Raw genomic sequence first — 27,855 nt, forward strand, 5'->3', positions numbered from 1 at the left:
CAATTCTCAAAGCACAGCTAAGTTTTGACCTTGACCATGCCCAAAATAAGATCATGCTATGAATAGTCAAAGGAAATTCTCTCTAACAATATCAAAATAACAAGTCATGGTGATGGTGATGGTGATGATGATGACTTTATGAACAGAATATTAATATTACATTAAGTTATGTTAATTATCTTACTCTTAAAATAAATACAAATCCCCAAAATTTGAATAGTGTTACTGCTGCTGCAATTGTAACTAGTCGTGCTTTGGTTTTTTGTACATGATACATATTAAACAGGAAACCCTTTGTGAAAACGTTGCTCCATAGTGCTACTAATGGTCAAGAACTCCACAGGGTGCCTTCAAATAATGCAAATGAACACATAATGAAGACTGAACTACGCAAGGAAGAATATACTCAATACTTTAAAAAGTGTAATATGGCGTAGAACTTAGAAGTATTGTAATGGAGGTCAAAGCCTTTTCAATCGGCAACACTGCAAACAAAGCAAAGTGTGCCAAGCAGATTTTACCCAGAAAGTACAACACTCTCAGACAGAGGGCCGCTTGTTATCACTCTTGATAATTGATGTAGCCTGTTGTGGTTTTATAGCCACGTTGGTACAGTCTCCCCCCCAGGCCTGTCCTGTGTCTGATCTCCCAGGAGCTTCATCAAACACAGGGAAAACGAGCTGATCACTTCTGTTTCCAGACACAAGGATTATCTCTAACTCAAGAGAAGCCAGACAGAGCTCATCTTCAATATTTATGAGTTACCTCCTATCAGACCTGTCCCTGCTTTCAACTCTGAAAAGAGATGTATTTGTTTCTCATTCTAACTGTTTTTTTTGTGTGTGTCTCTCTGTCTGTGGCTCCAGCTGAGGAAACTCATCAGTGACTTCTCCATCTTCATGTCCATAATGACGTTTGTGGGGCTTGATATGTTGATGGGACTCAAAACTCCCAAGCTTATTGTTCCAACAGAATTTAAGGTATTAAGTCATTTTAAATCATAGTTTATTTCAGAAGTAAGATATATAATGTGCTAATTTTATTTACAAATATAAGAAAATCATGACACTTTTAGTGGTCATTATAAGTATTTTGACAAAAGATTAGATTATAAAGGGTATGTGCTTTAAAGTAATTGCTCAATAATTTGGGTGATTTACTTATAGCTTTTATTGTTTGGCATTAGATGAGATAATATTTTATAATATTTGTCTGCTCAATGTGAAGCTATAGAGTCTGGAGAGGATTATTTTATTTTAGCATAAAAACAGAAACCAGGAGGGAGCAGCTGACCTCACTTTTTCAGAGGTATTAAAACAAAACACACCTTGAGAGTTAAAACTTGAGGTTCTACATTATGTGACTGTAATGTCAGTTTTTCGCCATTGTACAGTATTTACATTTTGGTTTTTGTACAGATTCATGAAATTAGATATAATGTGTCAATGTGTCAGAAAAGAGCCAGACTTACCTCTGCCTCCAGTCTTTGGGTTAAGCTAACCAAATCCTGGCCGTAGCTTTGTGTAACAGACTTGTCTCCTCCAACAGCCGACTCGACCGGGCCGTGGCTGGCTGGTGATGCCGTTTGGAAAGAACCCATGGTGGGTGTATCTGGCCAGCTTTGTCCCTGCCCTGCTGGTCACCATCCTCATCTTCATGGACCAGCAGATCAGCGCTGTCATTGTTAACCGTAAGGAGAACAAACTTAAGGTAGGTTTGCACTTGTTTATATTGATTACCACTGAAGAAACAAGAAATCTTTATAAAAACTCACATTAAGTCAGAGACAGATACAGAGCTTTTATTTTTATTATTATAAAATTGTACCATTGAATTTTTCCATCTATGTATATTGCACTCTATTTTAACATTTAAAAGGAGCCTATTATCCAAGGCTTATGAGGTCTATCTGTGTCTGGTTTCCCTGGCAGAAAGGCTGTGGTTATCACCTGGATCTGTTCTGGGTTGGTATCCTGATGGCTGCCTGCTCTTTCATGGGCCTGCCCTGGTACGTAGCCGCCACCGTCATCTCCATCGCCCACATCGACTCTCTGAAGATGGAGAGTGCGTCGAGCGCTCCCGGAGAACAGCCTCAGTTCCTCGGGGTCAGGTTGGTCCACGACAAACAGAAAACTGTCACTTGGGAAAAACCCCTTCGGGCTGTTGTATGCAGTATCTCAGTATGAGAGAAACTCTTTGGCAAGTTCTTTGTAGCTGTGACACAGCAACGCTGTATGAAATTGACTTGATGCTGTCCTGTTTATATTTGATCCATATATACAGAGAACAAAGGATGACAGGAATTTTGGTGTTTGTTCTCACTGGAGTCTCCATCTTCCTGGCTCCGATACTTAAGGTATGAAATATGTGGTGTGTTTATCCTGTTTTATTGTTTTCATCTATCATAAACGCTACATTGATTTTTATGTGCTGTTTCCTATATCTTATAATAAAGGTTTTAATGGAGGATGAAACCATGGAATTTCTGCTGTTTATGACTGGCAGGGTTAAAACCACTACAAATACCTTTGTGAAAATATTACAGATTACATTAGTGCATTTCTCACCATCTAATAAAGATCTTACTCTGTGATCACCATGACCAACAGATGATTAAAGGTTCAGTGTGTAGAATTTAGTGATATCTAGTGGTGAAGTGTCATGTTGCAGCTGAATACTCCTCACCTCACCCTCCCCTTCCCAACATGGAAGAGAACCTGTGGCCGCCTTCAGTTGTCATGGAAACTCAAAAGGTTTTAGTTTGTCCAGTTTGGACGACAATAAAAAAACATGGCACCCCCCGCAGAGAGGACCACCCTCCATGTAAATATAAAGTATTTAAATATAAAGGGTCCATTCTATGGTGGAGAAAACAACAATTCATACAATTTAGATGAAACACACCGGTGAAAACATCACTAGGATTATTTTATATTCAATTTCTGCCAAAGATCCCTTTCACATAAATCTTACACACTGGACCTTTAATGCTGCTCATGCTGGCATTTCAACTTGATTATGAGTAATAATCCAAACCCAGCCCAGCCTAATTTCACAGCAGACGAGGTGACCAGCATGTTCAGCCTTTTTAAGCCAGTGGGGTGGGAATCTCTAGGCACCTCACAATTCTCATTCAGAGATGCATCTCGATATTTCTATTGGTTTAATAATAACAACAATTAGAATAACAATTCATAATAATCAACTGAATTTTAGATATTTGTCAAAGCACTTATTTTTTATGTGCCATTTTTACTTCGGATTGCATATTTCATAAAAACTGATTTCTTTGCCTTTAATACTCCACACAGTGCAACACGAATGTCTAACATGTCCTCTGTACTTCCTGTTGCTTGTAGTTCATCCCCATGCCGGTGCTGTACGGTGTCTTCCTCTACATGGGTGTCGCCTCGCTCAGTGGAATCCAGGTACGCTGTGTGCCAGCCGCTGATGTTATTTATCTTAATAAATTGAGTTATTGTGGCTGAACGTCTTACTTATTGCATTTCTGACAGCAGGCGGGGAAGCAGTTTATTTGGAGCTGCCAAGCAAACAAACAGGCAGGCAGGCGTGATCCGTAGTGTCCATACAGACAACAGAGACAACAGGATCACATTAAAAAAAAAAAAAAATTACATTTGTTATAAGCTTCTGAGTTGACAAAGATATCAAAGTGAAAATATAACCTGTAGCTGTACCAACTGTGTCTGATGTGCAGGTGTCTCATTATAACAATCAATATATAGAGCAACAAATTTACACATTGGGCTTCATGTGTTAGAGCCAGTGCTTGGTGGAAACTCTTCCAACTCATTGCACAGGCGAGTGGAGCTGTGAAGCATGCCAATCTCCCCAATATAATTTGAGATTAATCATTCATATCATAGGTCTGCAAGTATTTAACCTGTGCCACTCAAAACCTGCGCTCTTTTCCTCCATCTGCCCCTTGTCTCCTTGTCCTCCGCAGTTCTGGGACAGGATCAAGTTGTACATGATGCCATCGAAGCATCAGCCAGACTTTTCTTACCTGCGTCATGTTCCTCTGAGGAAAGTGCACCTGTTCACACTCGTGCAAATCATCTGTCTGGCTGTGCTCTGGATCCTGAAATCCACCTTCTTGGCCATCATCTTCCCTGTGATGGTACGTGATGGAACATAACTGTATTTGTTTGGACGTTTAAAACAGGCAGCTACTCTTACACCAAATTATAATGAGTCCTGGATGATAAAATAGTTGAATATAGTTTGATGGCAGAATGCATGAAATCAAGACTTTGTCTATTCATCCAAGATGCTTATGTGTCTGTACGGAGGAATTTGCTATGGCAGTAACAGAGATGTTTCTAAATGATGACACTTACAACCTTTTGCTGATTGGGTTTTTCTGTCAGGCTCCTATCATATTACCCCATCCTATCAACCTGCATTAACCTCAGCCACCACCAGTGTAGAACGCAACATGGATGATTAATTACTAGTGTTGCTGACGCTGTTATCTTTGCTAAAAGCTATTGTACAGTAAGATTCTGCCTTTTAAATGTATAGAGGATGAGCTATCCGAGCAATAAATTTCTGCAATCAACAACCGAATGCTCCCTGTGTACACCATCAGTAGCATGTTGCAGTATACATGAGCAGTCCCTCTTTTCAGGCGTGTTTGTATGGACTGAGATGGTTTTAGTTTGAACCATGTAGTCTGAAGATGCTCAAGAGGTGGCGAGAGAAGTGCTGCTGCAGTATCTGTACTACACATAAACACCGAAACCTATATAAACAGAATTAACTCTGTTTCAAAAATCTCAATCCAAACGGCTTTCTCCGATGAACTCTCCATATCAGAGTTTATTGTTAGAATATCTGAGGTTTAAGGTACATTTCAGAGTGTAAATATTCAGGGACATAGTGATCTGATTTCCCTGTGTAGATCTGCGATTCATGATAATGTCATCTATTAATACCAACCAGCTAAATTACATTCAGCCTAAGTCTGATAATATGAGATGAATGTTAATGGGTGTTGAAACGAGGCCTGTGTGCATTTTCTTGTGCTAAAACCAACAGATCCTGGGTCTGATGGTGGTCCGAAAGATGCTCGACATGGTCTTCTCCCAGCACGACCTGGCCTGGCTTGATGACCTCCTGCCTGAGAAAGAGAAGAAGAAGAAGAATGAGGATAAGAAGAAGGGGAAGGATAAGGAAAAGGAGAAAAAGAAGTCCAAACAAGACGACAGTGAAGAGGAGGTGAGAAACTCAAGCTTCTGCTGCCCCCTGTAGGAATAAAGGATTGAGGCAGGAGTTTCTGATCAGTGTGTTGTTTGTGTTGCTTCCACACAGGATAAATACCATGCCTACCCCAACCACTCACCCAGCTCTGAGTCTGACTTGGATCGCAGGTACTGTGTCCTCAAACTGCACATCCCCTACAAAGATCTGGTCCATCCTGATGTTGAACAGTCTCAGTGGGGAGCGTACTGCCAGCCTGCTGCTACACACAGTGCTTTTTAACACACATGCACACACACACACACACACACACACACACACACACACACACACACACACACACACACACACACACACACACACACACACACACACACACACACACACACACACACACACCCTGTATAATACACATAATAATATAAGATATAGATAGACATATATTGTGATCCTGCTTCCATTTAGCCATACACAGTAAATGTGCACATATTTTTTTTAAAAGTCACATATTTTTTTCCTTTACATCTTGCATCACCTAGCTGTTAGAATAGTTTTAGCAGAATCCCACTGCAGCAACTCATGTGCAATAGAAAAGTATGCAAATGCAAGATCTAAGCTCTGACTTTATTACACCCCTCATGGAAAACACCAGGAGTGGAGAGCAACAATTATAACTGGAGGAACATAGACTCAGTTCCTTCAGGTGAATACTAGGCAAGTGTAGGCAGCAGGTAGAAATGTGAGCATGATAATGATAACTCAAGTACACCGCCTTGATTACAAGGATGCTTTAAATATATATGCTCCAGTGTGAAGAATGTTCCAGTGTAGCAGAGCCTGGAGTTGACTTCCTTAAATAACTTGCACACTTCATTTTATTTACTCAGGTGTTCAGATGTCTGCCTCTAAGATTTCTGCTTCCTCCCTAATACAGTGCAGGTGATAGAATTTAGTTCGGGGTGCTCTCAGTGATGAAAAAAGAAAAGAAAAAAAGAAATTGCTGCAGCTCTTTCCTGACACAGCAATCCTCGGCAGTTTCTCTGCATTAATCACGGAACACACCAGATGTTTTCACTGGGACTATTTCTTCAATAGACTGTATTTCCAGTGAGGTCTGTGGAACCAATACATTGATTCTTGAAAAACACTGTCAGCACCTCAATCTAAAATATATGTTTGCCTACATTGTATCATTGGCAGAAGACATCTATAAGACAGATCTCTCAGAACATATAGGCAAATAAAAGAAAAGCGTACTGCTTGGTTTGATACAGGCAGGCTACATGTATATTGTTGGGTGAACTACACCTTTACAAATTAAAAATAACCCCCCCCCCCCCCTCCCCATTTTGAGTGTTGAATTGCATTGTGTTATGCTGTTTCTAATATTCCTCCCAGAAACACACATTATTTGCTCCACTATGCTGTGAACTATATTGATTTTATCTAAATTATATTTGTTTTATTACATGATTCAGCCCAAATTTCCCCCATTATCTCGTTTTTATTCCATCCATCATTCATTATCGGATAATGAATCTAAATGATAGCTGTGATTTTATAGGTGGACACAAATAGAGGCAGAATATTTACACTTTAATATTGTTTACATGTAAGATTGCCTCCACGGTCCATTTCCCTCCTTTCCATGCACTTTAAGGCAATGCAGATCACTGTAATGATCAACTGTGTAATCCTGCCACTACTCTTCCTGTGTGCTAAATGTCCATATACGTGCACTGCCCTTTGACACTACTCAGCAAACTGTAATTCTTCATCGATGTGTGTTGGCTGTGGGAAGGCAGCGACTGTGAGGTGAAGGGTGGTGAATTGAGATGCATGCTGCACAGCTGTGTAGATTAACATATGTGAAACAGATGAACAGAAATAATATGTGTTATATTACACCTGCTGTATATTCAGAGCTTATTTGTTGATAAGTTTATTTTAGGCTGGCGGCTCGTATTCAACAGTGTGATCATCCACATGCAACAAGCATCATTGTTTTGGTTGTTTCTTTTTCCTTCATGTGCTGAATCTCTTTAGTAAATCAACCTCACCCGCATGTGAAATGGCCCTGGCTTCCTGGCTACCCACCCTCACCTGTACCCGCAGCAGTTTCAATGGAAGTATTTTGTATTGAAAGTGCAGCCTTTCATCATTTTGGGAAACATTTATCCATAATTGGCTTAAACTTTTTATCCTTTGCGGGAGATTTGGGTTTTTTTAAATTGCCCATGATGTCTGCATTGCTTTGAAAGAGGCATGGTTTGGAATCGACAATTTAACTGACTAATATGAACTTGTTTTGCAAGATGTGGTCGTCTGTGGATAGAAAATCATAGAAATATCTGCAGTTTGAATAGGATGCATAACTACCTAGAAAATATTTCTGTCACCGAACCTTCCAAACTCCTATATGTAAATGTTTAATACAGTTTCAACATTAGTTCAGTAGTCATTTGCTAAACTAATAATGTGATAATACAAGTACTGACACAACGCTGTAAAAGGTATTTTGCTGACTGATTTACCACAAATTAGAGATTAAAATTCAAAGTATTATTGGCCAAAGACTAAAACTATTTAGTTGTACTAGGAAATATAAATATTTATTTGATAAAATTAAATATGATATATGGTTTGTTGGCAGCATTGTCCTATTATTGATATTCAGATATGGCATCATAGTGTATTCCTTTTTATTTTTGAAAAAATATAATACAAGTTTTAATAATTTGTAAGGTAGAAATTGACTACTTCTAAAGTACTTGTAGAAAAGGTTAGAAACAACTTGCTGGTAAAGGATCACGACAAACTGTTTCCCATGTTCATGGTACAACAGCATGAGTCTTATCCTCAGTGTCACCAGTCCCAGTCTTCACCATAAGGCACTAAGGCCAGAGTAAACCTCTACAGCAGCTCAGTCTGCTCATTATTCATCTTCTCCTGCGCATCACTGACATGCTGTAGTTTTCTGAGTCATGATGCTTCATGGCTGAGTTCCTCCGTCCTCCCCCCGTAGCCCCTCTGTGTATTTGGCCGTGGGTGTGTATGGTAACTGGAGCTTGCCCTTCCTCAGCATCACTCTCCACCTGAAGATCTCCTGCCCATCGTCTCCGGCCATGCCCATGGGAAGAGGGATGGCCTGTCCCGTGCCCCAGGTGAAGATTGAGATGGAGTCAGACTACGACTCGGACAGCGACCACCATCGACCCCGGGACATGAGCAGTGAGACCACATTATAGAGCTGAGACAAGACGTCTCGTTGACAGACCAGTGAACATTATTACAAGGGCAGACGACTGAATGCAGCCGGTGCTGACCCTCAGACAGCATCAGGTGGTGCAGACTGACAGCCGCGTGCATACTGACTCCTGGACGGACTGAAATGATGGGACTGATGCAGTCAATGCAGTTGGACAAGTTAAAGTATTGAAACTGGTGCATTTGTGACAGACTTTGACTATACAGAAAACTGAATTTATTTATTTACTTGTCTGATGTAAATGGTATCTGTATGGGATCATTTACTATCTTTGATGTGAAAATGTGTATCTTTAATATTACTAGCTATATATTAACACTGTACTATTATTGTAATTATTTAAATCCAAGCTAGTCTTTATATTAGTAACATTACAAAACCTATTGTACAGTAATTGTGTATGTACAGAGTGTGGGTTAGAGGCAGTGAATATGAAAACAACTATTTAAATAACAGAAGTATTTAACGTGAAGTTACAAACTACTGAAAGCCGTCCCTGTTGCTGTATGTTAGCCTTGTTTCTGTGTGTGTTTGAATTTGCTGTATATCTGCCTCCGATCCCACAGAACCACTTCTCCTCGTCCCTGTTTCCCTCCACTTCACACTCCACATTGGCACATTAACCTGGAACAAAAAGAAACAACCAAAAAGTCCTGATGTTCTCATGTTGCCGTACAGGATCATTATACTATGTGAGATGTAGCATACGTGTTCATGTTTGTGGTTTCACTCTCCAAGACTCTGTATGACAACAGCATTATCTTCCAGCACAACACTCAACATAAGAAATGCACAAAGAATGGATATTCATGGAATAGATATGATTCATGCAATTAAAATTCTATTATTCCAAATTCTGTGTGTTGTCTTAAGTTCAATGTGGTGATTTGTATCCTTTTAGAAGCATGTGAGAGCAGGAGAAATATGAGACTTGTAAATGTTAAATTGGTCACACAGGATTATAGCCAGCCATTCAAAAATAAGATGCATTATACAGAGAAACAGTTTGACTCCTGGATTTATGAACAAAGACAGAGACCAACACTAACAGATAAAACAGGAAGTTTATGATACTGATTTCCTCGATTGGTATTGACAGTGAAAGAGCACTTTTTTCTGATTCATCACTGCAGTCCTTTAATATCAAGATAAAAAAGTATCAGAATAGATGAAGTGGAACAGAGACATCATCTGTTTTTATTCTGTATATGTTTCATCCTTGCAAAAAATGTTTGGCTTCTACATTGCCCACAATGCAACTTGAGAATCGGTACGTTGTGCTAGCAGCATGTAGCCTAGCTCCGACCAGAGATGAGTGAAAGGCCACAGAGGTCTGCTAGGTTCAATTGTTCTGGACACCATCTCCAGATCTTAAGTCTTCAGCCGACTCTAATGACATCACTTGAGGCAGTTTCTCAAACTGCACACAGCTCTCTCACGACAGACGAGACACTTTGGTGTGTCAAATCAACTGACTCCCCTTTAAGTAGACTGTGTTGACCAGATTCAATCTATCCACCATTTAATCATAGGCTAGAATTCAAGTTGCTCTGCAAAGTTTTCCAATATACAAAACACTTATGTACATGTTCAGTGTTTCCACAGAATCTCCTCATAATACATTTGCAAAGCAGAAATTTAAACCCTGCATCGTTTACATCCATTGCTAGTGTGAACTCTTCTTCTTCTCTGCCTTTGTTGGCACACGACTGCTATGCTGCTTTGTGTTACCACCACCAACCGTTGGACACAGGAAAAGCCTGAAGCCCGGGGCATTGATGTGAACTGCATTATATAAAAAAGAACCCAAATTTGTTTTACAAAAAGTGGTCAAACTTTTGTGGATTTGGGAAAAGAGAGTAGTACCACAACAGTACTTAGTATTAGTAAAGACCTCGGAGTTAAAAAATAAGGAAGGGAAAAATCTGATTGTTGAACTCTTCATTTTAAATTACACATTATCTTAATAATCTTTGGCACATAAAATCATACCGTACATTAAAATACAAGGGTGCGAGAAAATGGGACATTAGATTGAAAGCCGTTAGCCCAGAAATATATTACTATATACACTCTTTTTTTAAATTGTAAAACAAATAATAAATATGAATCATTCCAATTGGAATATGGTCAACATGTGTCATTAGCAGTAATGGCTTTCTACAGTCACCCAGTGTAGTCTTTGTTAACAACAATCAAACACAGCATATTAGTCAATGTGATGTGAGTGTGTCACCAGACGGACAAACTGAGACTGGCTGGATATGTTATGTCAGCACACAGGAAACGTTGAGCAGGGGGTCTGAGTGTTTGGTGAACCCGTCAGCGAAGCCCTCTCCTTCCACCAGGGTGGGCTTCCTGTTGCACATGGGGCACAGTTTGTTGCGTTCCTGCGACGCTCTCATCCAGAGGATGAGGTTCCAGCGCTGGCCGGAGGAGATGGGCAGGGCGCCGTGCATTTGTTGGCCACGGTGGAGGAGGCCCTCGGTCACCCTGTGCTCAACCTCTGAACACTCCGTCTCACTCAAAGGAACCTGCAGCAAATCCATGGCCATGAGAGTATTTGTACACCATGGAAAGCTTTTGGACTTTGATAAGCAGGATTTATCATGTCCGATATTTTTTATGTCCATAATTTTTCACCTCAAAACGGCATCACTTGGAACAGCATTTTTTTTTTTCAATAATAAAATCATATATAAATCAGACTAGATTGACAGTGGCTTGATTTGATATTTTACTTAGGGTCAGCTAAATGGAATTTTATGTAATGTAATATCATAAATATAAATTTTGCCAGAATCAGATTATCAGATCACTTATTTTGATTGGTCCTCCTTATGTAGTAACTTCTCGTCATTTAGAAACTGCATTTCGTTGCTTTGTACTTGTGACATGTGCACTGACAATAAAGTTGAATCTAACCTAATCTATTTTCAGTAACGTTAAGAATTCCAATACACTATTTATAGTGTAATAAAGAAAAATAGATATAGTCACCTGTCTCATGTCGCCAAAATAAAGGTTTCCCTCAGTGAAGTCCTTCCCCAGAGAAACGTTGAGGGTGACCTCTGCGTTGTCATAGTGGTAGCTCAGGTCCAGGTCCTCATTCATGTCATATTTGACCACAAAGGCTTTGTGGCTGTCCAGACAGCGCCCCCCGCAGTCTGGGTACAGCAGGGAGGTGAGTGAATGTAGGTACCGCTCACGGAGAGGCGTGAAGAAGTTCTCGTCAAAGCCCAGTTCATTCAGGAGGATCTGGGGAGAAAAAATGAGAAGAATATAATGTCTAGATGAGGACTGGGTGATATGATGATATACATTTTATTACAATAAAAAAAATCTTAACCAGGACCTTGATAAAAGTTGCTCTATATTATGAAATATCATTTATTTCGTTGTACTGCAAATTACCCTCTTATGCCAATATTTTCCCTCATTTACACAGTGCTCTGTGCACATGACAGCAAGCAGCACGAACAAACATGGAGGACTGACCGGAAAACTGTATTTATGCCACAAACTGGTCCCCACAAAAAGTTCAAACACCACACAGTGTGCAGATGAGAGACACACAACTATAGTCCCTCGTGTTAAAAACATACTCTTCGCCCAGACGCTGCTGGAGGCTTTTGCCCACAGCACAACATATGGCAAAGAATCATCAAAATGGAAGCACATAACATTTCTGTGGTAACTGATGTCTGAGTAAGAGGTAACAATAGAGCTGCTTTCAGACAGGCACTGAGCTCTGTGTGAGGGGCTGCATGAGAGAACACAAATGTCTGAGTGAGAGGTTCCAGACTTTCTCCAGGCAGCCCCCCCCAGTAAGAACTTCCCGAGAGCTCACACCATGAGATCCACTGCAAGATTCACTGTTAGCGTGTGGGTGTTGATGACGTATCTAACACGCGACAGACGCTAAAAGTGAAAAATAAATAAATAAATAAACCAAATAAAGATGAAACATTAAAGACTAAAAGAGCAGTGACAAGCTGGAGTTTAAATTCATTTATTACCCCATATTGGTTCATGGTGTTGGGTCGTCCTTTAGGTGCTGAGGACTGCTCAAAGTGCTCCAGCTCCTCCACCAGCTCCTCACAGAAGCTTTTCTCAAACACAGGGAAACGATACACCCTCGGAGCTAAAACAGAAAAACTGGAATAAATCATTGATGCTCAGAGTAACATTTTCATACACGAATATATCGTTGTTCAATTCAAGATTCAAGAGATTCAAGATGTTTCATTGTCCTGTACACAGCAGATAAACACAGTTTACAGCATGTAATGAAATTCTTAATTTGTTTTTCAATCTCCCAGCATACAAATATTATAAAATAAAATAGTATTAAAAGAAATAGAAGAAATATATAGAAATAGAAAATAGTGCAAGTAATTCTTTATCTAGTAATCTGTGACAAGTAGCCTCAAGTGTTTCTCATATTTCACACCTAAAATTAACCGTATTGTTGATTTCTGAATTTCTGAACCCTTTGAAGAAAATAACTTATTAAACTTCGAATTCAGTCCACTGTTTTTTATTATTTCATGAAGTCATCTTCTTTGTGAATTGTACCAGTTGCGATGGGATCACTCAGGACGGAGGTTAAGACCAGGTCTGATTGGGGTCAGAGAGGAAATGAAAAGCACTCTCTGGCTCACCTGCCTCTGCATCCAACACGTCTAAGAGACCTTGTTCACTGGCGGTGCTGCTTCGACAGTACTCGACAATCTGCTTGAACTTTTGAGTGAGGTAAGACTCCTGTGGAGAGGCGGAGCGCAGATGTGTCTCAGCGAGGCGTTAATGACCCAATACAAATGCACCTATGAGCAGGGAGGGGTGCAGTAAATACCCGCAGCTGGTAGACATGAGGATGGAGCGGCTGGTAAGTGTCTTTTATAACAGCAGCTCTCTCAGCAGACACCACACTGAGACGCCTTCGCCTGTCGACTTCCTGTGAAATCTGAGCAGAGCAGACACGCACTTCAGTTACAGTCCAATACAGACGCATCGTTTTAATTGGAGAAGATACAGAATAAAATATAATTATGACTTAATTTCCTTGTTATATCAGGATGTCTCTTTTTGTGGAGGTCAGACAGGAAGAGGAAACCAACTCAACATTCAGCGGACCACAACAGTTTGATCACAGTGAGATTAAAAAAATGATATTGTAAACTTAAATTGTTATCTCTAGTAAGAGTAATATTAATAATGGCATTCACTACTGATCAACTTAACAACAAACAAGAAATTGGACATATTTAACAATGTTTTGTCCAATAGTGATTCATTCAAACATAAACATCCCAAAAACAAATATTACTAGTATGGATTTTATTTTGTGTGCGTGTACCCAGGCTTCAGCTCCTACAGTCAGTGGAACATATCATAGTTTAAAAATCAACCCCACAGTGCTCTCAGGAGGGCGGGATATGTCATGACAACACTGTTTCCAAATGACCTGAGACTAATGTATCTGTGTGGTTGATTTATCTGTCAAGATCTCCATCTAATGTCTTGTTATGTCCAACCAACACATTAAAATCACAGGTAATCAATTAATCAAATTTCATTTTTATGGCCCATATTCACAAATCACAATTTGACATCCTAACAATTTTTATTTATTTATCAACAAATCAATGACATGCTCTGTGGAAGCTAATATGATCTCAGTCACTCAGCTCCATATGGTCGGAAATGTACAAGTGGATGATTGACTTTGAACTAACTAACTGTAGTCAGATTAACACGAACCATAACTTTAACACCAGAAATTATGTTTTGCATCAGAATCAACACACACACACACACAGACACACACACACACAGAGACACACACACACACAGAGACAAACACACACACACACACACTCTTTGTTTGTTTGTTTGTTTATTTGTTTATGACAGAAGCTATTGCTCGGTATCAGTGTTGTTATGCCTAAAGTATAACACACACACACAGACACACACACACACAGAGACACACACACACACAGAGACAAACACACACACACACACACTCTTTGTTTGTTTGTTTGTTTATTTGTTTATGACAGAAGCTATTGCTCGGTATCAGTGTTGTTATGCCTAAAGTATAACACACACACACACACACACACACACACAGCTCCTACCTCTTTGAGCACATCCTCAAACTGTTGGTCTGTGACGCAGCCGAGTCTCCTGAGCAGCTGTGGACAACATTTCACATGAAATCAAAGACGTGAAGCTCCTGTGGCTCCACGTGTTCCCTGTGAATAGTAAACGTGACGAACCCCCACTCACAGCCTGGTAGTCCTGAGAGAACTGCTGCTCTGACACGAAGCGAACATGGAGTCTGAAGTCCTGCAGGAAAATGTGATCGGAGCTGAAGCAGCTGCACATGTAAAAGTCCGCCTCGTCCTTCATGTCTGCAGCTGATCGCGCTCAAACACAACAGGAACACATGACGGCGGTATGACGACTTCTTCTTCCGTCAACAACAAACACAACACTGCCTGTTCAAGCCCTCCAAAATAAGAGCGTCGTCTCCACAAAGCCACCATTGATTACATCCGACTATCCCTCCAAACTTAAGACCTAAAATCGAATTGACATCCACAGAACTAATGCAGCAAACTACACACTACATTAAATGAGGTCATTGTGCTCGTTCACACTTTATTTATGTATTCTATTTCTCATGTATTTCTTTTTAGTTACGATAAAACTATTATAGTTTGCTCCCAGGCTCATATCAGAATAATATAACGTAGTGTAATAATGGGCCTAATTCACAAAACATTTATGTAAAAGAAATGTCCTTTTAAAACTTACTTACGCAGTTTTTTTTTTACAAATTTAATTTGGATTTGTTCTTATGCAAGAACAGAATCTGTACACACTCATGAGCAGTGTTATGCACACTTGACTACTGACATGTTCGTATGTTTTAGAAATGATGTCAAGTGTCTCAGAGATGTTACATACATGGACATGTTGAAGAGGAGTAAACTTATTCGGAAAACTGTTGCCCATCTCTTGGTTTTACACACGTATGTTTACATGGTTTTACAGCTCTTAGTTGTAAACTGAATGGAACGTAATATTAAGTATTTAATGCCCTGCAGTTTCAGTTTGGTCATTTGACAACATTTTATTTTGAAGATGCTCGAGGAAGCTGCCAACATCCTTTGTGTAACAGTTAGTTGTTCACTGCCCCCTAGTGGTCACGGCCTCTACCTACAACAGTCCAGGTCTAATAAGACGGGCTGTCAGGAGGAACTACACTTTACCACCGAGGGGCGCTAGAGCAAAACAAACACACCGGTTTAACTCAAAGGCAGAAGAAGAAGAGAGGCGACAGACACGCTGCATCGGCTCCATCCTGATGTGACTTTGTTGTGGATTATCTGAGTTCGTTAGCCGCAGCTAGCGCAGCAGCTCAATATGCGGCTTAGCGTTAGCCTCGTCTGTGTCCACTGACGTGCGAGCTGTCCGTGTTCTGGACCGGCGGGAGACGCGGGAGTCGACATGTTGAACGTGGAGTCGCTGCAAGTTGCCGAGGAGGAGGTGGTGGAGTCCAGCTCCAACAAACTCGGGGACATTTACACTTTCGTGGCCAAAGGCTGCTTCCCTCAGACGATGACTCCCATCCGGAAGAAGAACCTCAAAAGATACGCACAGAAATTTGTCATTGACGGTAAGGGTTGTGGCGGAGGAGCTCGTCTTTTCACATCGCCGGACCTCCATGCAGAAAACCTTCAAAAATGAAAACCACCCAGATAGTGTGGACGTGGGAATCATCCAGGACATGTCGTAATATGTGTCGTGAACCTGTAGGAGACTTGGGTTAATTCGGCCGACTCACTCAGTGTCCAACTAAAACCAGCATCTACACCAGGCTCATTTTAACTTGCACAACTGGCTCTCGATGCTTGCTGAGTGTTTGTGTTGTGGACCATAATGTTCAAACTACCTTTTAAAAGTTCGCATTTTCTGCAGATCGGTGGTGTAGTGTGGATGCTGAACTGCTCAATGGACATCAGCTGGTCTTTGCAAGTTCACTTCTATGTTTAAATCAGATGAGCAAGACATCTTTAAATACAAACATGTTTGAAAGAAGTGTGGGGTAATGTCCTCTCTGTACACCTGATGTGTTGCGTATCTGTGTTTGGCAGTAAAGACCCCTGCAAAGTCTTATCGATCAATGTCCAGAGTCTAACTCGTCCTCCCTTCATGTCTCCATCCAAGAGGGCAAGCTCTACTATGTGGGACCCAAGAAAGAAGAGAAGAGGGAGGTGGTGATTGAGGCAGAGAGGAAGAGGCAGATTTTCCTCGACTGCCACTTCAACGACATCGGTCATCACCTTGGCCAGAAGAAGACCGTCCACCGGATCCAGAGCAAGTACTACTGGCTGGGCATCATCAAGGATGTGGTGGACTGGGTACGTAAATCTTTATGAGACTCACTAAGCACCGTCCTGATAAAAATGGCCTCTACACTAACGGTATTCTGCCTGTTTCAGATTAAAGTGTGTGACACCTGTCAGCACACGGAGAGGAATAAAAACCTGGCACGGACTGTTCGGCCAATCAAAGTGGACGCACCGTGGGAAATTGTTGGGATTGACATTTTAGGTTTTTAACTCAATTAAATGGTCAAATAACATTTTCATCTTTCTCTTTTAATTTCTCTCCACATTTTGATGCCTGTTTCTCTCTTCTCTCATCAGGACCTTTCCCTGAGACCCAGCAAGGCAACACCAACATTATAGTCCTCATCGATTACCTTAGCAAATGGCCAGAAGCGTTTCCAGTAAAAAAGACGGACGTGTTCTCTGTTGCAAGATGCATCTCTAACTGTATATACAGGTAAAAACAGATCTAGAACAGCCACTGATGTTGAAACAAGGGGTTGATATAAATAATATGATAAAATCTGATTATGCTGATATATTTAGATTTAAACCTGCTAATATGTCTTATATTGGGCTGTAAATCTAAATCTAAGTCCAACCCTCAAAATGAAAATATATTGTGACCTGAAAAATGTTTAACATATCTGTTTGTTTTGTGTAATGCTAATGCACTTGGCCTATTCCCCTTTTTCCCGTTTTATATTTTAAAAAATTAGGAAAAAAGAAAAAGAGAAGACGCACTCAAAAAAGAAAGAAAAATCAAAAGTAATTTCAAATGCTTATACATACTACTGCTTCCCTCTTTCTCTAGATAACTGGCTAATTAAAAAAAATCATACGTAATCAGCCAACTCAATCTTCACACGTCACCCATGTTACATTTATTATACAAAATCCATATCTGTTTTTATCTGACAAACTGAGGATTATGCAGTTCACAATAACCACAAATACTGTTCTCTTTTCAACCAGGTTCGGTGCCCCTAAAACTATAGTGTGCACGCAGAACGTTGACTTCTGTGATGAGGTGAGATGTGAGTCACAGACTTAACATAAGAAATATGAACTGATTACAGGTTGTAGCAGTGTTGTTGGTCAGTTGTGCCAGTGCACATGTAGTACAGCTGTTTCTTTCCCCTCCAGGTGACTAAGCTGCTGTGCGACAGATGGAGCATCGTGCAGAAGATTTCTCCTTTGGATCAACCTCAGCTCAACCCGCTCCATGACTGCACGAGTGTGTTACTGAAGGAAGCTGTTGTGCAGATGGTAACAGAGAAGCAGGGCGAGTGGGACGACTTCCTAGACCCTGTGCTGTTTTTGTTCCGGACGTCCACCAACCCCACGACCAAGTTCACCCCGTACTCGCTCATGTTCAACAGGAAAGCAAATTTACCTAATGAGGTGAGAGAGCGAAAGATCCCCTTCTAACTTTGTTTTGGTGTCTGTTTATTTAATGTAATTTCCTCTCCTCCAGACGACACTAAGCCTGGTGAATTATGACGATCTTGAGCAGGATATGTATTCCTCAAAGGAGAAGGCCTCTACATTTATGACAATAATGCAGGAGCAGCAGAACTCTGTCAAGCAGCTGGTAAGTGACAGTTTTACCATTCACTACTACCCCTGTGTGTGTACAAGTAAACTCAACAACACATGACCAGATGTAGGCATACCTGGAGGGGGAAGTCAACAAAACTTCCTTTGAAAAAACACATTTTCTCTGCAGATAAGATTGTCCTTTATTTGTCCTACTATGGAGAAATTTACCATGTTACAGCAGCTAAAGAGGTAATCGTGAAATACACAGTAAAGTTAATAAATAAGTTAAAAAAAAATTATATTAACACAAAAAACTATTAAAAAAATAGAACTGTGTACTATATGAACAAACTCTATACAGTGTAACAGTAATAATATTATATACAGTGTAACAGTAATGATAATATATGCAGTTTAACAGTAAAAATAACAGTAAAGGTTGGAGTGAGAGAGACAATCTATGCTATGTATTGATCAGAAAAGGATTCTGTGTTTCACTTCCAGGTTGTATCCAATATGAACATTGCCTACAAACAAGAGAAGAAGAAGAAGGCAAAGCGCAGGGCACCCAGCATGCCCTCAATGACTTTTAAGATCGCAGATCCTCTGTTCGGTGGAGGAGACTCGCCCTCACCGAAAAAACTGAAAGAGAGTTTATATTTGTCTTTCCCCGTTGAGACAGTGCTGGCCACCGAGCAAAGCAGCTCGGAGGACATTAAGGCCGAGTTGGCGTATCACCTGACTGAGTCTGATGTCCACTGAGACGCATTGTTTGAAAAGAATAGAGAGGAGACGCATTGTCGGAGCACGGATACAGGACATGAGCTGTCTGAGGACCGTTGCTCAGTCACTTGAGCTGCTTTCAGACATGCACTGGACTTCGCAGTTCCTCCGTATTTTCTCCGGAGGAGGTTCATGTGTGAACGCAAATGTCAGAGTGAGAGGCTCTGCAGTTTCTGTGGACTTTCTCCAGGTGGCCTTGTAGTAGAAAGTCTGTAGAAAGTCAGGAGAATCCGATTTGAGAACACAGCCGGTGATCTCTGCTGGAGAGCGAGTGGGGGTGTGATGACGCTTCTAACTATCTAAATATCTCCCGGTGAAAAAGCGATGTCATACTTGAAGAAGACACCAACGAAGATGTCAAGAGAGTTTGTGGTGATAAAAGCCGACGCCAGTGTCTGTGTGTTGTAAAGAAAATCATGTGATCTCCACAGCGGAGTTAATACGTCACTTCCTGTCTCTCCCTGCTGCACCCGGCTGCTCCACCTCTCGTCTGAATAATGTGGAGGATTTGATGCTGTTGTGAATGTGGCTGTGCAGAGAACCACCCGCTGTGTTGTGCATGTGTGAAAGGCAAACTATGGGTAAAGTCCAGACCCAATGTTCCAGACTTTACCTGCAGGTTGATGTTTCACATGTAGATGAATCTGCACAGGGAAACAGAATCCACTGGCCAAGGAAACGGCAGCAATCATTGATCCCATGAATGTAATGTTAATTTATTTGTTTTTACTTTGTTGTACAGTATATTTTTACTCTGCAATACTTGACAATAAAGGTATTGTTTTTTTTTGTAGCCTTGCTGTATGGTTATTACTTGATGGGAAAAGAGAAATTGCTTCTGGTTAGTTTTATTACTGTCTGAAACAGTTTCAGAAAAAACATATTAAACACTGAAATGCAACAAATTATTTGCCTAATTTGAAATTATTAGCTCATTAAGAAAGAGGCATTTGCAGTAATGGGGATTTGGCTCCAAATGTTTACTAAAATATTAAGTGGATCAAAATTCGCAAAGTGAAAATATTCACATTACATTTGCATGACTTTGGTTTGTTGGCCTCAGTATTTTCATTTAAAAGGTTTTTATTCACTCAATGAACGTAGGTCCTATTTTCTCTTTCCTTTCCACTCTGTTTTGGTCTCCACCTCCTGAGGAACATCATGTGCTTGGTAAGCTGCTCAATGGTCCTCTGGATTTCTCTGCTGGAGTAAGAGTCTACCAGCTGAGTGTCGGAGGTGACGAGAGCCGTGAGAGTTCAATGTAATAACCAAAACAACGAGCTGAAAGACCCCACCACAGAACAGAGGGGATGTGTGGAGGTGTGAGTTCATTCTCTGTGGGCAAGGGCCATTTTAAAATGTCACATTTCAATATGATAAAACAAAGGTTAGTGAAAAGACTGAACTGTCTGCTTTAGACATTATACATATAAATAAACGTATTCATTCATTACTCCTGTAGGAACTTCACATTCTTTTTTTTAATGCTTAGTTATTTATGTTGACACATTAGCTGAAGACTCATGAACATGCTGTAATAAATAAATACATTTAGTTTTATGCTGCCTAAATGGAAGTGAAGAGATTTTTGTTTTGACGAGTTTAAATAATCCCGGTGGGAGGGGCCACACAGTGTTTACTTCCGGAATAATTCCTGCACGTCAAGATGGGTCAAAAGCAGAAAGAGATATCACTCCGCAATATTTCCCGTGCATTAAAACCACAAAATGCGTTTGACAGCCTGAGGATGTGGAAGTTGTTGTTTCTTGTTTGTTCTCAAATATGATTCATTAATACCATTAATTAGTACGTCGCTTTTTAATTCATATATTAACACTGAATTTTAACTATCTACAGATAACGAGGGCAAGTAACACCGAGCAGCATTACAGGTCATTTATATGTAAACATTTGAAACAGATGTATTAAATAGATTTATTTCTTTTATTTTACGTGCTGCCTGGTTGAGTCACGTCGCAACGCTAAACCGTCATAGCAGGATTTTGGTGTCGAATATCATATTACAGTACAGCCCTAGTGGGAATCACCTGTGTTATAGACGATCTTTGATACCGGTGTCCACTTGACTAGTGTTATCCTTTAGTGGATCTTCTGGGTTGTGTGTCTGTGAGTGTGTGAGCGTGTGTGTGTGTGAGTGTGTGTAGTTCTCCATCTCCCCTGTTGTGTTTTATTACCTGTTCATGAAGGTCGTAAATGACGTAAGGTTTCCGTGGATACCTGTCTGGACATTATGGGATATAATAGCATGGACGCATTTGTGACATGAGGCAACAATCCGCCTGCTAGTAGCTAACAGATATACAGTAGCTAGCTAACAATGTACACGTCGGTCGTTACGTACTTACTGGTCTGTTATTTATAGTGATGTTAAAGTTGAAATCAACACGGTCGCTACCTCAGATGTACTTTACTGCCTCGATTCAGTGCTTGAGCTAAGAGACCGGAAACAAGTTCCTTCAAAATAAAAGTAAGTGCACAGATATGATCGAAACATTCCTCGTTGGGGTAAAAGGTGCTGAATTCCACTAGCGTGCCACTGTAGGTGATGTTTCTGAATGTAAGGCCTCATTTAGGCTGTGATCGTACTCCGTGCATTTTAGTTTCCATTGATCACTCAGAGTTCTATTTTGAAGACAGCCTTAGTTATTATCTGGAATAGTTCAACACTGGTTTTTCTTGTCTTAACTCCCTGTCACAAAATCAGCATGGGTATCAAAGTAGGTGTGAGCTGCACTGTGTTATTCATCCTTCTGGATGTTGGCATCAGCACTGTCCTGTACACACATGGACCACACACATTCATAGAGGATGTGCTGAACTTTAACATCCTCAAGTCAGCGTTGGACCTCTGGGGGACTGTCCTGCTCCGAGTGTCCCTCCTGCTAGGAGCCTCCATAGGTGTGTCATGGAACAAGGTGGACGGCCCACCAAGAGTCGCTTCGCTCGCCGACCTGATCCTCTTCATCTGCCTGATCGTCATCACCTTCGCTCTGGCCAAGCTGCTGATACTGGCCGAGCTGGGCCCTTTGACACAGCAGCCCTGGGCCCTGGGCCTGATATGCTGGACTTGTGCCTCTTCTCTGGTTGCCACGCTGCTCTGGAGGCTGCTCAGCTCAGAATCCAGCTCAGGGAGTTGTCACCACAGAAGCAGGAGCAGAGGAGAAGTAGGAGGCTCTGATGACACAGAGAGTCTGGTGGGGACTGATGGTGAGGAGGAGCAGGAGGTGGGGTGTGAGAGGAAGAAGCAGGAGGAAGGAACCCAGGAGAGGGAGAAGACCAGCTCTGGGGCTACACTGGGACGTTTGATATCCATCTCCAAGAAGGATGGCTGGCTCCTGTGTGCAGCTATCCTCTTCCTCCTCATTTCTGCTGTGTGTGAGTGTCCATGACATAGCATGTAAACCCATAAAGTCACAGTGTTTACATTGCAACACATTGCAACACTTCCTGTCAAGGCACTTGTGTGTAATTGCTGAGCCTGCAGGTTATAATTATGTTACTCTACACATATTACACAATGCGTGTAGGTTTTGCTAAATACCCTCTGGGCTGCAGATAATGTTCATTTTGTCTTATTGACTATTCTGCTGATAAATGTCTTAAGCAATCATTATGTCCATCAATTCACAGCCTTTTAACAATCCCTTATTTTCTTCAGCTTCACCTAATTTTATTTCAATATCATTCTGTTTCTAAAGTTAATTTGAAAACAGATCTCTTATTGTTGTACAATAGCTGTCACTTAAACATAAGAATAACTCATTGAGCATGAATGTTAAGTTCTACTGAGACTAAAAATGTGTGACCAGCTGTCTCTACCTTTAACTGCAGGTGAAGCATTCATACCGTACTACTATGGCAGGGCCATCGACAGCATTGTGACTAACAAGAGCATGGAGCACTTTGCTAAACCGGTCATCATACTGGCAGCATTGGCCTTAGCCAGGTGTGTATATACAGGACACCTTCTGATTGTCAAATGTTTGTACTTTGATCCTATGCACATTTTCAAAACAGAACAATTGGCCTTAGAGAGACGTTATACTTACTGTACACAAGTGACACAGTAATTCGAATTCATAAATTGTTGCAAACAATTTCTAATGTTCAAGTGATTCTCATGATAATAATATATTTTTGGCATTATTGGACAGTATTGGTGCTCTCGCATCCTCCCACAGTCCAAAGACATACAGCTTAGTATAAACCAAGATAAAAAAAAAAACTCTGAATGGAGACTCTAAATTGACCCAAGGTGTGAATGTGAGTGTGAATATTTATTTGTCTCTATATATCAGCCCTGCAATAAGCTGATGACCCATTCAGGGTGTATCCTACCTCTCGTCCAATGTAAACTGGAATTGCCCCCCCCTCGCGTCCAGCAAAGGATAAGGATGGATGGATTATTGGTGACTGCAGAGATATGGGAGGGATCAGGACATGGAGTTTGCTGATTTGGTGACAAATGACAAAGCCTCTCCACCAGATTTGAATCAGCGTGTCAGCACATGTAATAAAAATGCCAGGCTTGAATGAGGTTTGAGAAGTGTTCCTCTGTCCTCAGTTCATTTGCAATGGGAGTGCGTGGTGGAGTCTTCACGCTGACATTTGCTCGATTAAACCTTCGGCTCAGGAGCCGTCTCTTCAGAACGCTGATGAGGCAGGAAATAGCATTTTTTGATGAAAACCACACAGGTAAATGTTAAAACACTATCAATAGAGCAATCTTTGGTCCCTTCCTCTATTTTAGGCACTTCTTTTACCCTGACATACATGACATAGTCTTTCTATATCACCCTGTAGGTGACATCATCTCACGGCTGTCTGCTGACACCACCCAAGTGAGTGACCTCATCTCCCAGAATGTCAACATCTTCTTGAGGAGCACCATCAAAGGCACCGGCTTCTTCATCTTCATGTTCGGAATGTCCTGGAAGCTCACCCTGGTGACCCTCATGGGATTCCCTTTCATTGGTCTCGTCTCTAAACTCCATGGAGCATATTACAAGGTAAAGGTTTTTTTTTTTGTGTGTCAATGATGATGGCTTAATCTGGAGATGAAACTGAAGTAACCCTAACCCTTATATAAATTCTAACCTTTTTTTTTTTTTTTTTTACAGAAATTGACTAAAGAGGTGCAAACAACTCTTGCAGAGGCCAACAGAGTTGCAGAGGAAACCATTTCAGCCATGAGGACAGTGCGAAGCTTTGCCAACGAGAGTGGGGAGGCCGATTCCTACGACGCCAAGCTCTTAGCCATGTTCCAGCTCAACAAGAAGCAGGCCTTGGCCTATGCTTGCTACATGTGGTGCAGCAGTGTAGGTATCAGCAGCTGCCTGTTCAGATGGGGATGTAAAGCTCTACATCTCTCCGTCTTTTTTATTGATAACTGTTCTTTTATGTGTTTTTCAGATTTCAGAGCTGGCTTTAGAGGTCGCTGTCCTCTACTATGGCGGCCACCTTGTGATTTCTGGTCAGATAAGCAGTGGGGACTTGATATCTTTTTTCATATATATGCTCGAGCTGGGAGAATGTCTAGAGGTATGTCATGTGTCTTTATTTATTTCTTCTATTACAAGTGTACAAAAGCAACGCCCCCCCCCCACTAACCAACGCCATGTGTGATCTGTCTTACAGAGTATTGCGTCAGTGTATACGGGCCTCATGCAGGGCGTAGGAGCTGCAGAGAAGGTTTTTGAGTATCTGGACAGGAAACCCAAACACCCAGCTGATGGCACAGAGGCTCCCCACACATGCACTGGTCTGGTTGAATTTAAAGACATCACGTTTGCCTACCCAACCCGCCCTGAGGTTGATATTCTCAAGGTTTGTTCTGAGGGATCTTGCTTCTACATTGTGTTAATAAATCCAGTATGACTTCTATTCACAGCAGTCTGTTTGGATTTAGGAAGCAGAGTTTAGGAATATTGTAGTAAGTATTTGATATCATTTAGTATCTGTGTCTAAAGGCAGGCACAATTCTGATTTCACATTTTTTGTGGTATTTGAATGTAATTATGTTCATATTTGCAGATCCAATTCTGTGCAAATATTATATATATCAGTAGCCCTTCATCAACTTTTTTTTCTTTTCTTTTTATTAGATACAAAATATTTCTGACTGTTTTTGTGTGATGAACATTACTTCCTGAACTGGTTCCTGTTGTAGGGAGTGTCGTTCACCCTGCGGCCAGGAGAGGTCACAGCCATCGTGGGACCCTCGGGCAGCGGAAAGAGTTCCTGTGTGAGTCTGCTGGAAAACTTCTACCTTCCTCAACAAGGCGAAGTGCTACTGGATGGAAAACCTGTTCACACCTTTCAGCATGACTACCTTCACTCCAAGGTCTGTACACATCTGTGTAATAGATTCAAGCTCAGCGGAATTTGAAAGGGTCCGCCTTATATCAAATTGTGCCTGTTGAAAAGATTTCAAAAGGAATTATTCATATATATGAAAATAAGCAACTATATAATAGAATAGAACTATGAACATATGACGTATAAAATAAAGTTTTTCAATACAATTAAGGTAAACACGTGTATAGGTAAATATAGATTGCAAGGATGCATACAATAGCAGCAAAGTGACTGATATAGATAAGTATGGTGTATAATAAATAATATAAATTTAGGCTCTGTAATTTTTTTACAGAGCCTAAAGATTTTAGTTTTAGTAACCCTTACTCAAACTCAACTAAACAGTGCATGTGTTAGGGACTTTTTTCAGGTGCTGATTAATACGCACTTGTTAATACAGTGAGTATTTCCAGCAGCAGAGTTGTTGTATGGGATTAAGTAAAAGTAAATAACAAAGAATGTGTTGGTGTAGAGTGACACACTGGTGTGTTTAGAGCTCATTTCTTCTTGGAGCTCCATGGTACAGAGGAATAAGCTGTATAAAGCCTTTGCTACACCTTTTGTCACCTGTTACCAAGATCAGGTCATTTTTGCTTTTGGCCATTCACATGTAAATCCATCTACTTGATATTGTGTTTCTGCAGGTAGCGCTTGTGGGCCAAGAGCCTGTGCTTTTTGCCAGGACGGTCAGGGAAAATGTCACCTACGGCCTGACTGACATCCCCATGGAGAATGTGGTGCAGGCCGTCACCAAGGCTAACGCTCAGGACTTTATCAGCACACTCCCCAAAGGCTTTGAGACAAGTAATTAGCAGATCTCTTTATATTTAGGTCCGGCACCGATGTATATTTGTTGTAATGGAAAAGGAGGTGATTAGCATCACAGAAACAACTATAAGGAGACTAGCTATTGCAAGGACACAAATCAGCAGTTTTGTGTAAATATCAGTATAATCAGTAACATCCCATCCCACTTAGGTGTTGGAGAGAAGGGCACCCAGTTGTCAGGAGGGCAGAAACAAAGGGTGGCCATTGCAAGAGCTCTCATCCGAAACCCACGTGTTCTTATCCTGGATGAGGCAACCAGTGCTCTGGATGCAGAGAGTGAGCACATTGTAAGTAAACAGCTACATTTACTAAAAAACTAATCATCTGGCATCCAGGATATGGACAAAGGAAATGTGGCACCTGTTAGATGTCATGTTATCCTGTATTATGGCACCTGTAATCAATACTACAGTACATTACTGAATGATTTACTGTGTCAGAGAGGTGTTGATTTCTGCTGCAGGTTCAGCAGGCTCTGAACAACATCATGAAGGAGCACACGGTGCTGGTGATCGCACATCGACTCAGCACAGTGGAGAAGGCAGACAACATCATAGTGATTGACAGGGGCCAGGTGGCTGAACAAGGCCCTCACAGTCAGCTGATGGCCAGAGGGGGGCTCTACTGCAAGCTGGTGCAGAGGCAGGTCCTGGGAATACAGACGGGGGCGGACATCCTAAACCTGCCTGAAAAACTCAGCTGGAAGCCTGATGGAGCACATCAGCGGAGGAAACAAAGCAGCAGCAGCAGCAGCGCCAGCGAGTCTGAGTTCAATGTCCGCTACTGAGAATGAACTGCAGTGTGAGGAGATGAGACTAGACTGCGACTTAAACCATATATGAACTATAACAGATGTTTTGTAAGGACATTCCGTAGCTTTAAGTAGGTATAGGTCAAATTATTGTCACAATCAGTGAAGATGCACTTATCAACGGACTGAGTGGCTTTATTAAAGGACTGGTTTGTGGGATTCAAGGGAAATTGGAATATTATATCCATAATAATGTTTTTATTTGTGTACAATCACCTTAAAGGGGTAGTTCACTGAAAAATGAAAATTCACTCATTATCCATTACGCTGATGGAGGGGTGGGTGAAGTGTTTGATTCCACAAAACACTTTAACAGTGTGAGAAGCACACATGGCACAAGCTCTCCCCTCTATGCTCTCGTCCAATGGGCACGTGATGACATCAGCAAGAACTCTTGATAGCTCTTGATAACTGCATCTATTGCGAGAAATTATAAAATTATGATATCGCCAGACGATATCAGCAAGTTATCATTTTTGGGTGAGCAATCCCTTTAAAATTGTTACTGGAGAAAACTTGAATTAATGGTCTATGGATGTTACTGATGAATATAAATCAATGAAATAAAAATCTATTAAAGTCACTATAATACAATAAATAATGTAATCGTATCAATT

The 27,855-nt window shown here is 41.0% G+C and overlaps 4 protein-coding genes across 6 annotated transcripts in view; 3 read left to right on the forward strand and 1 right to left on the reverse strand.

Moving 5' to 3' along the window:
* slc4a5a (solute carrier family 4 member 5a) overlaps nucleotides 1-11,018 on the forward strand; it is a 36,109-nt gene extending 25,091 nt beyond the window's left edge. For all 3 annotated transcript variants that reach the window (XM_069524301.1, XM_069524302.1, XM_020093682.2), the window contains 9 exons: nucleotides 867-980; nucleotides 1,549-1,710; nucleotides 1,932-2,110; nucleotides 2,284-2,356; nucleotides 3,360-3,428; nucleotides 3,968-4,141; nucleotides 5,062-5,241; nucleotides 5,335-5,393; nucleotides 8,306-11,018. In XM_069524301.1, the coding sequence (XP_069380402.1) occupies nucleotides 867-980; nucleotides 1,549-1,710; nucleotides 1,932-2,110; nucleotides 2,284-2,356; nucleotides 3,360-3,428; nucleotides 3,968-4,141; nucleotides 5,062-5,241; nucleotides 5,335-5,393; nucleotides 8,306-8,471 (1,176 nt within the window). In that variant the 3' untranslated portion in view covers nucleotides 8,472-11,018. The remainder of the gene's footprint in view (nucleotides 1-866; nucleotides 981-1,548; nucleotides 1,711-1,931; nucleotides 2,111-2,283; nucleotides 2,357-3,359; nucleotides 3,429-3,967; nucleotides 4,142-5,061; nucleotides 5,242-5,334; nucleotides 5,394-8,305) is intronic.
* ogfod2 (2-oxoglutarate and iron-dependent oxygenase domain containing 2) lies at nucleotides 9,602-14,991 on the reverse strand. Its single transcript, XM_020093619.2, has 7 exons — nucleotides 14,786-14,991; nucleotides 14,635-14,691; nucleotides 13,347-13,457; nucleotides 13,156-13,255; nucleotides 12,511-12,635; nucleotides 11,492-11,749; nucleotides 9,602-11,025 (listed from the first exon to the last, which is right to left on the reverse strand). Exons 1-7 carry the CDS (start codon nucleotides 14,906-14,908, stop codon nucleotides 10,759-10,761), a joined length of 1,041 nt encoding a protein of 346 aa, XP_019949178.1. The 5' UTR covers nucleotides 14,909-14,991; the 3' UTR covers nucleotides 9,602-10,758.
* Nucleotides 14,992-15,784: 793 nt separating this feature from the next.
* LOC138407515 (gypsy retrotransposon integrase-like protein 1) lies at nucleotides 15,785-20,010 on the forward strand. Its single transcript, XM_069524303.1, has 8 exons — nucleotides 15,785-16,181; nucleotides 16,733-16,926; nucleotides 17,008-17,119; nucleotides 17,215-17,353; nucleotides 17,872-17,926; nucleotides 18,043-18,300; nucleotides 18,374-18,490; nucleotides 18,943-20,010. The coding sequence occupies exons 1-8, from the start codon at nucleotides 16,013-16,015 to the stop codon at nucleotides 19,198-19,200; spliced, it is 1,302 nt and encodes a 433-aa protein (XP_069380404.1). The 5' UTR covers nucleotides 15,785-16,012; the 3' UTR covers nucleotides 19,201-20,010.
* A 1,224-nt stretch (nucleotides 20,011-21,234) lies between these two features.
* On the forward strand, nucleotides 21,235-27,836 carry abcb9 (ATP-binding cassette, sub-family B (MDR/TAP), member 9). The gene is made up of 11 exons (XM_020093569.2): nucleotides 21,235-22,617; nucleotides 23,074-23,188; nucleotides 23,807-23,937; nucleotides 24,046-24,251; nucleotides 24,363-24,560; nucleotides 24,655-24,783; nucleotides 24,880-25,068; nucleotides 25,412-25,585; nucleotides 26,244-26,403; nucleotides 26,578-26,714; nucleotides 26,891-27,836. The coding sequence occupies exons 1-11, from the start codon at nucleotides 21,948-21,950 to the stop codon at nucleotides 27,212-27,214; spliced, it is 2,433 nt and encodes an 810-aa protein (XP_019949128.1). The 5' UTR covers nucleotides 21,235-21,947; the 3' UTR covers nucleotides 27,215-27,836.
* The last annotated feature ends 19 nt before the right edge of the window (nucleotides 27,837-27,855 follow it).

This window comes from Paralichthys olivaceus, chromosome 4 (assembly GCF_024713975.1).
Source record: "Paralichthys olivaceus isolate ysfri-2021 chromosome 4, ASM2471397v2, whole genome shotgun sequence".
Classification (NCBI taxonomy): domain Eukaryota; kingdom Metazoa; phylum Chordata; class Actinopteri; order Pleuronectiformes; family Paralichthyidae; genus Paralichthys; species Paralichthys olivaceus.

What these genes read in the sequence shown, in the direction of transcription:
- ogfod2 (XM_020093619.2), bottom strand. Translation starts at nt 14,908, where the DNA reads ATGAAGGACGAGGCGGACTTTTACATGTGCAGCTGCTTCAGCTCCGAT. An exon ending in TCTCTCAGGACTACCAGGCT is followed by an intron (nt 14,692 to 14,785) that starts GTGAGTGGGGGT and finishes TGTTGTCCACAG; the next exon opens with CTGCTCAGGAGACTCGGCTG. An exon ending in CGTGTTGGATGCAGAGGCAG is followed by an intron (nt 12,636 to 13,155) that starts GTGAGCCAGAGA and finishes TTTCTGTTTTAG; the next exon opens with CTCCGAGGGTGTATCGTTTC.
- LOC138407515 (XM_069524303.1), top strand. Translation starts at nt 16,013, where the DNA reads ATGTTGAACGTGGAGTCGCTGCAAGTTGCCGAGGAGGAGGTGGTGGAG. An exon ending in ACAGAAATTTGTCATTGACG is followed by an intron (nt 16,182 to 16,732) that starts GTAAGGGTTGTG and finishes TCTCCATCCAAG; the next exon opens with AGGGCAAGCTCTACTATGTG. An exon ending in AGAACTCTGTCAAGCAGCTG is followed by an intron (nt 18,491 to 18,942) that starts GTAAGTGACAGT and finishes TTTCACTTCCAG; the next exon opens with GTTGTATCCAATATGAACAT.
- abcb9 (XM_020093569.2), top strand. Translation starts at nt 21,948, where the DNA reads ATGGGTATCAAAGTAGGTGTGAGCTGCACTGTGTTATTCATCCTTCTG. An exon ending in CCTCCTCATTTCTGCTGTGT is followed by an intron (nt 22,618 to 23,073) that starts GTGAGTGTCCAT and finishes CTTTAACTGCAG; the next exon opens with GTGAAGCATTCATACCGTAC. An exon ending in AGCTGGGAGAATGTCTAGAG is followed by an intron (nt 24,784 to 24,879) that starts GTATGTCATGTG and finishes TCTGTCTTACAG; the next exon opens with AGTATTGCGTCAGTGTATAC.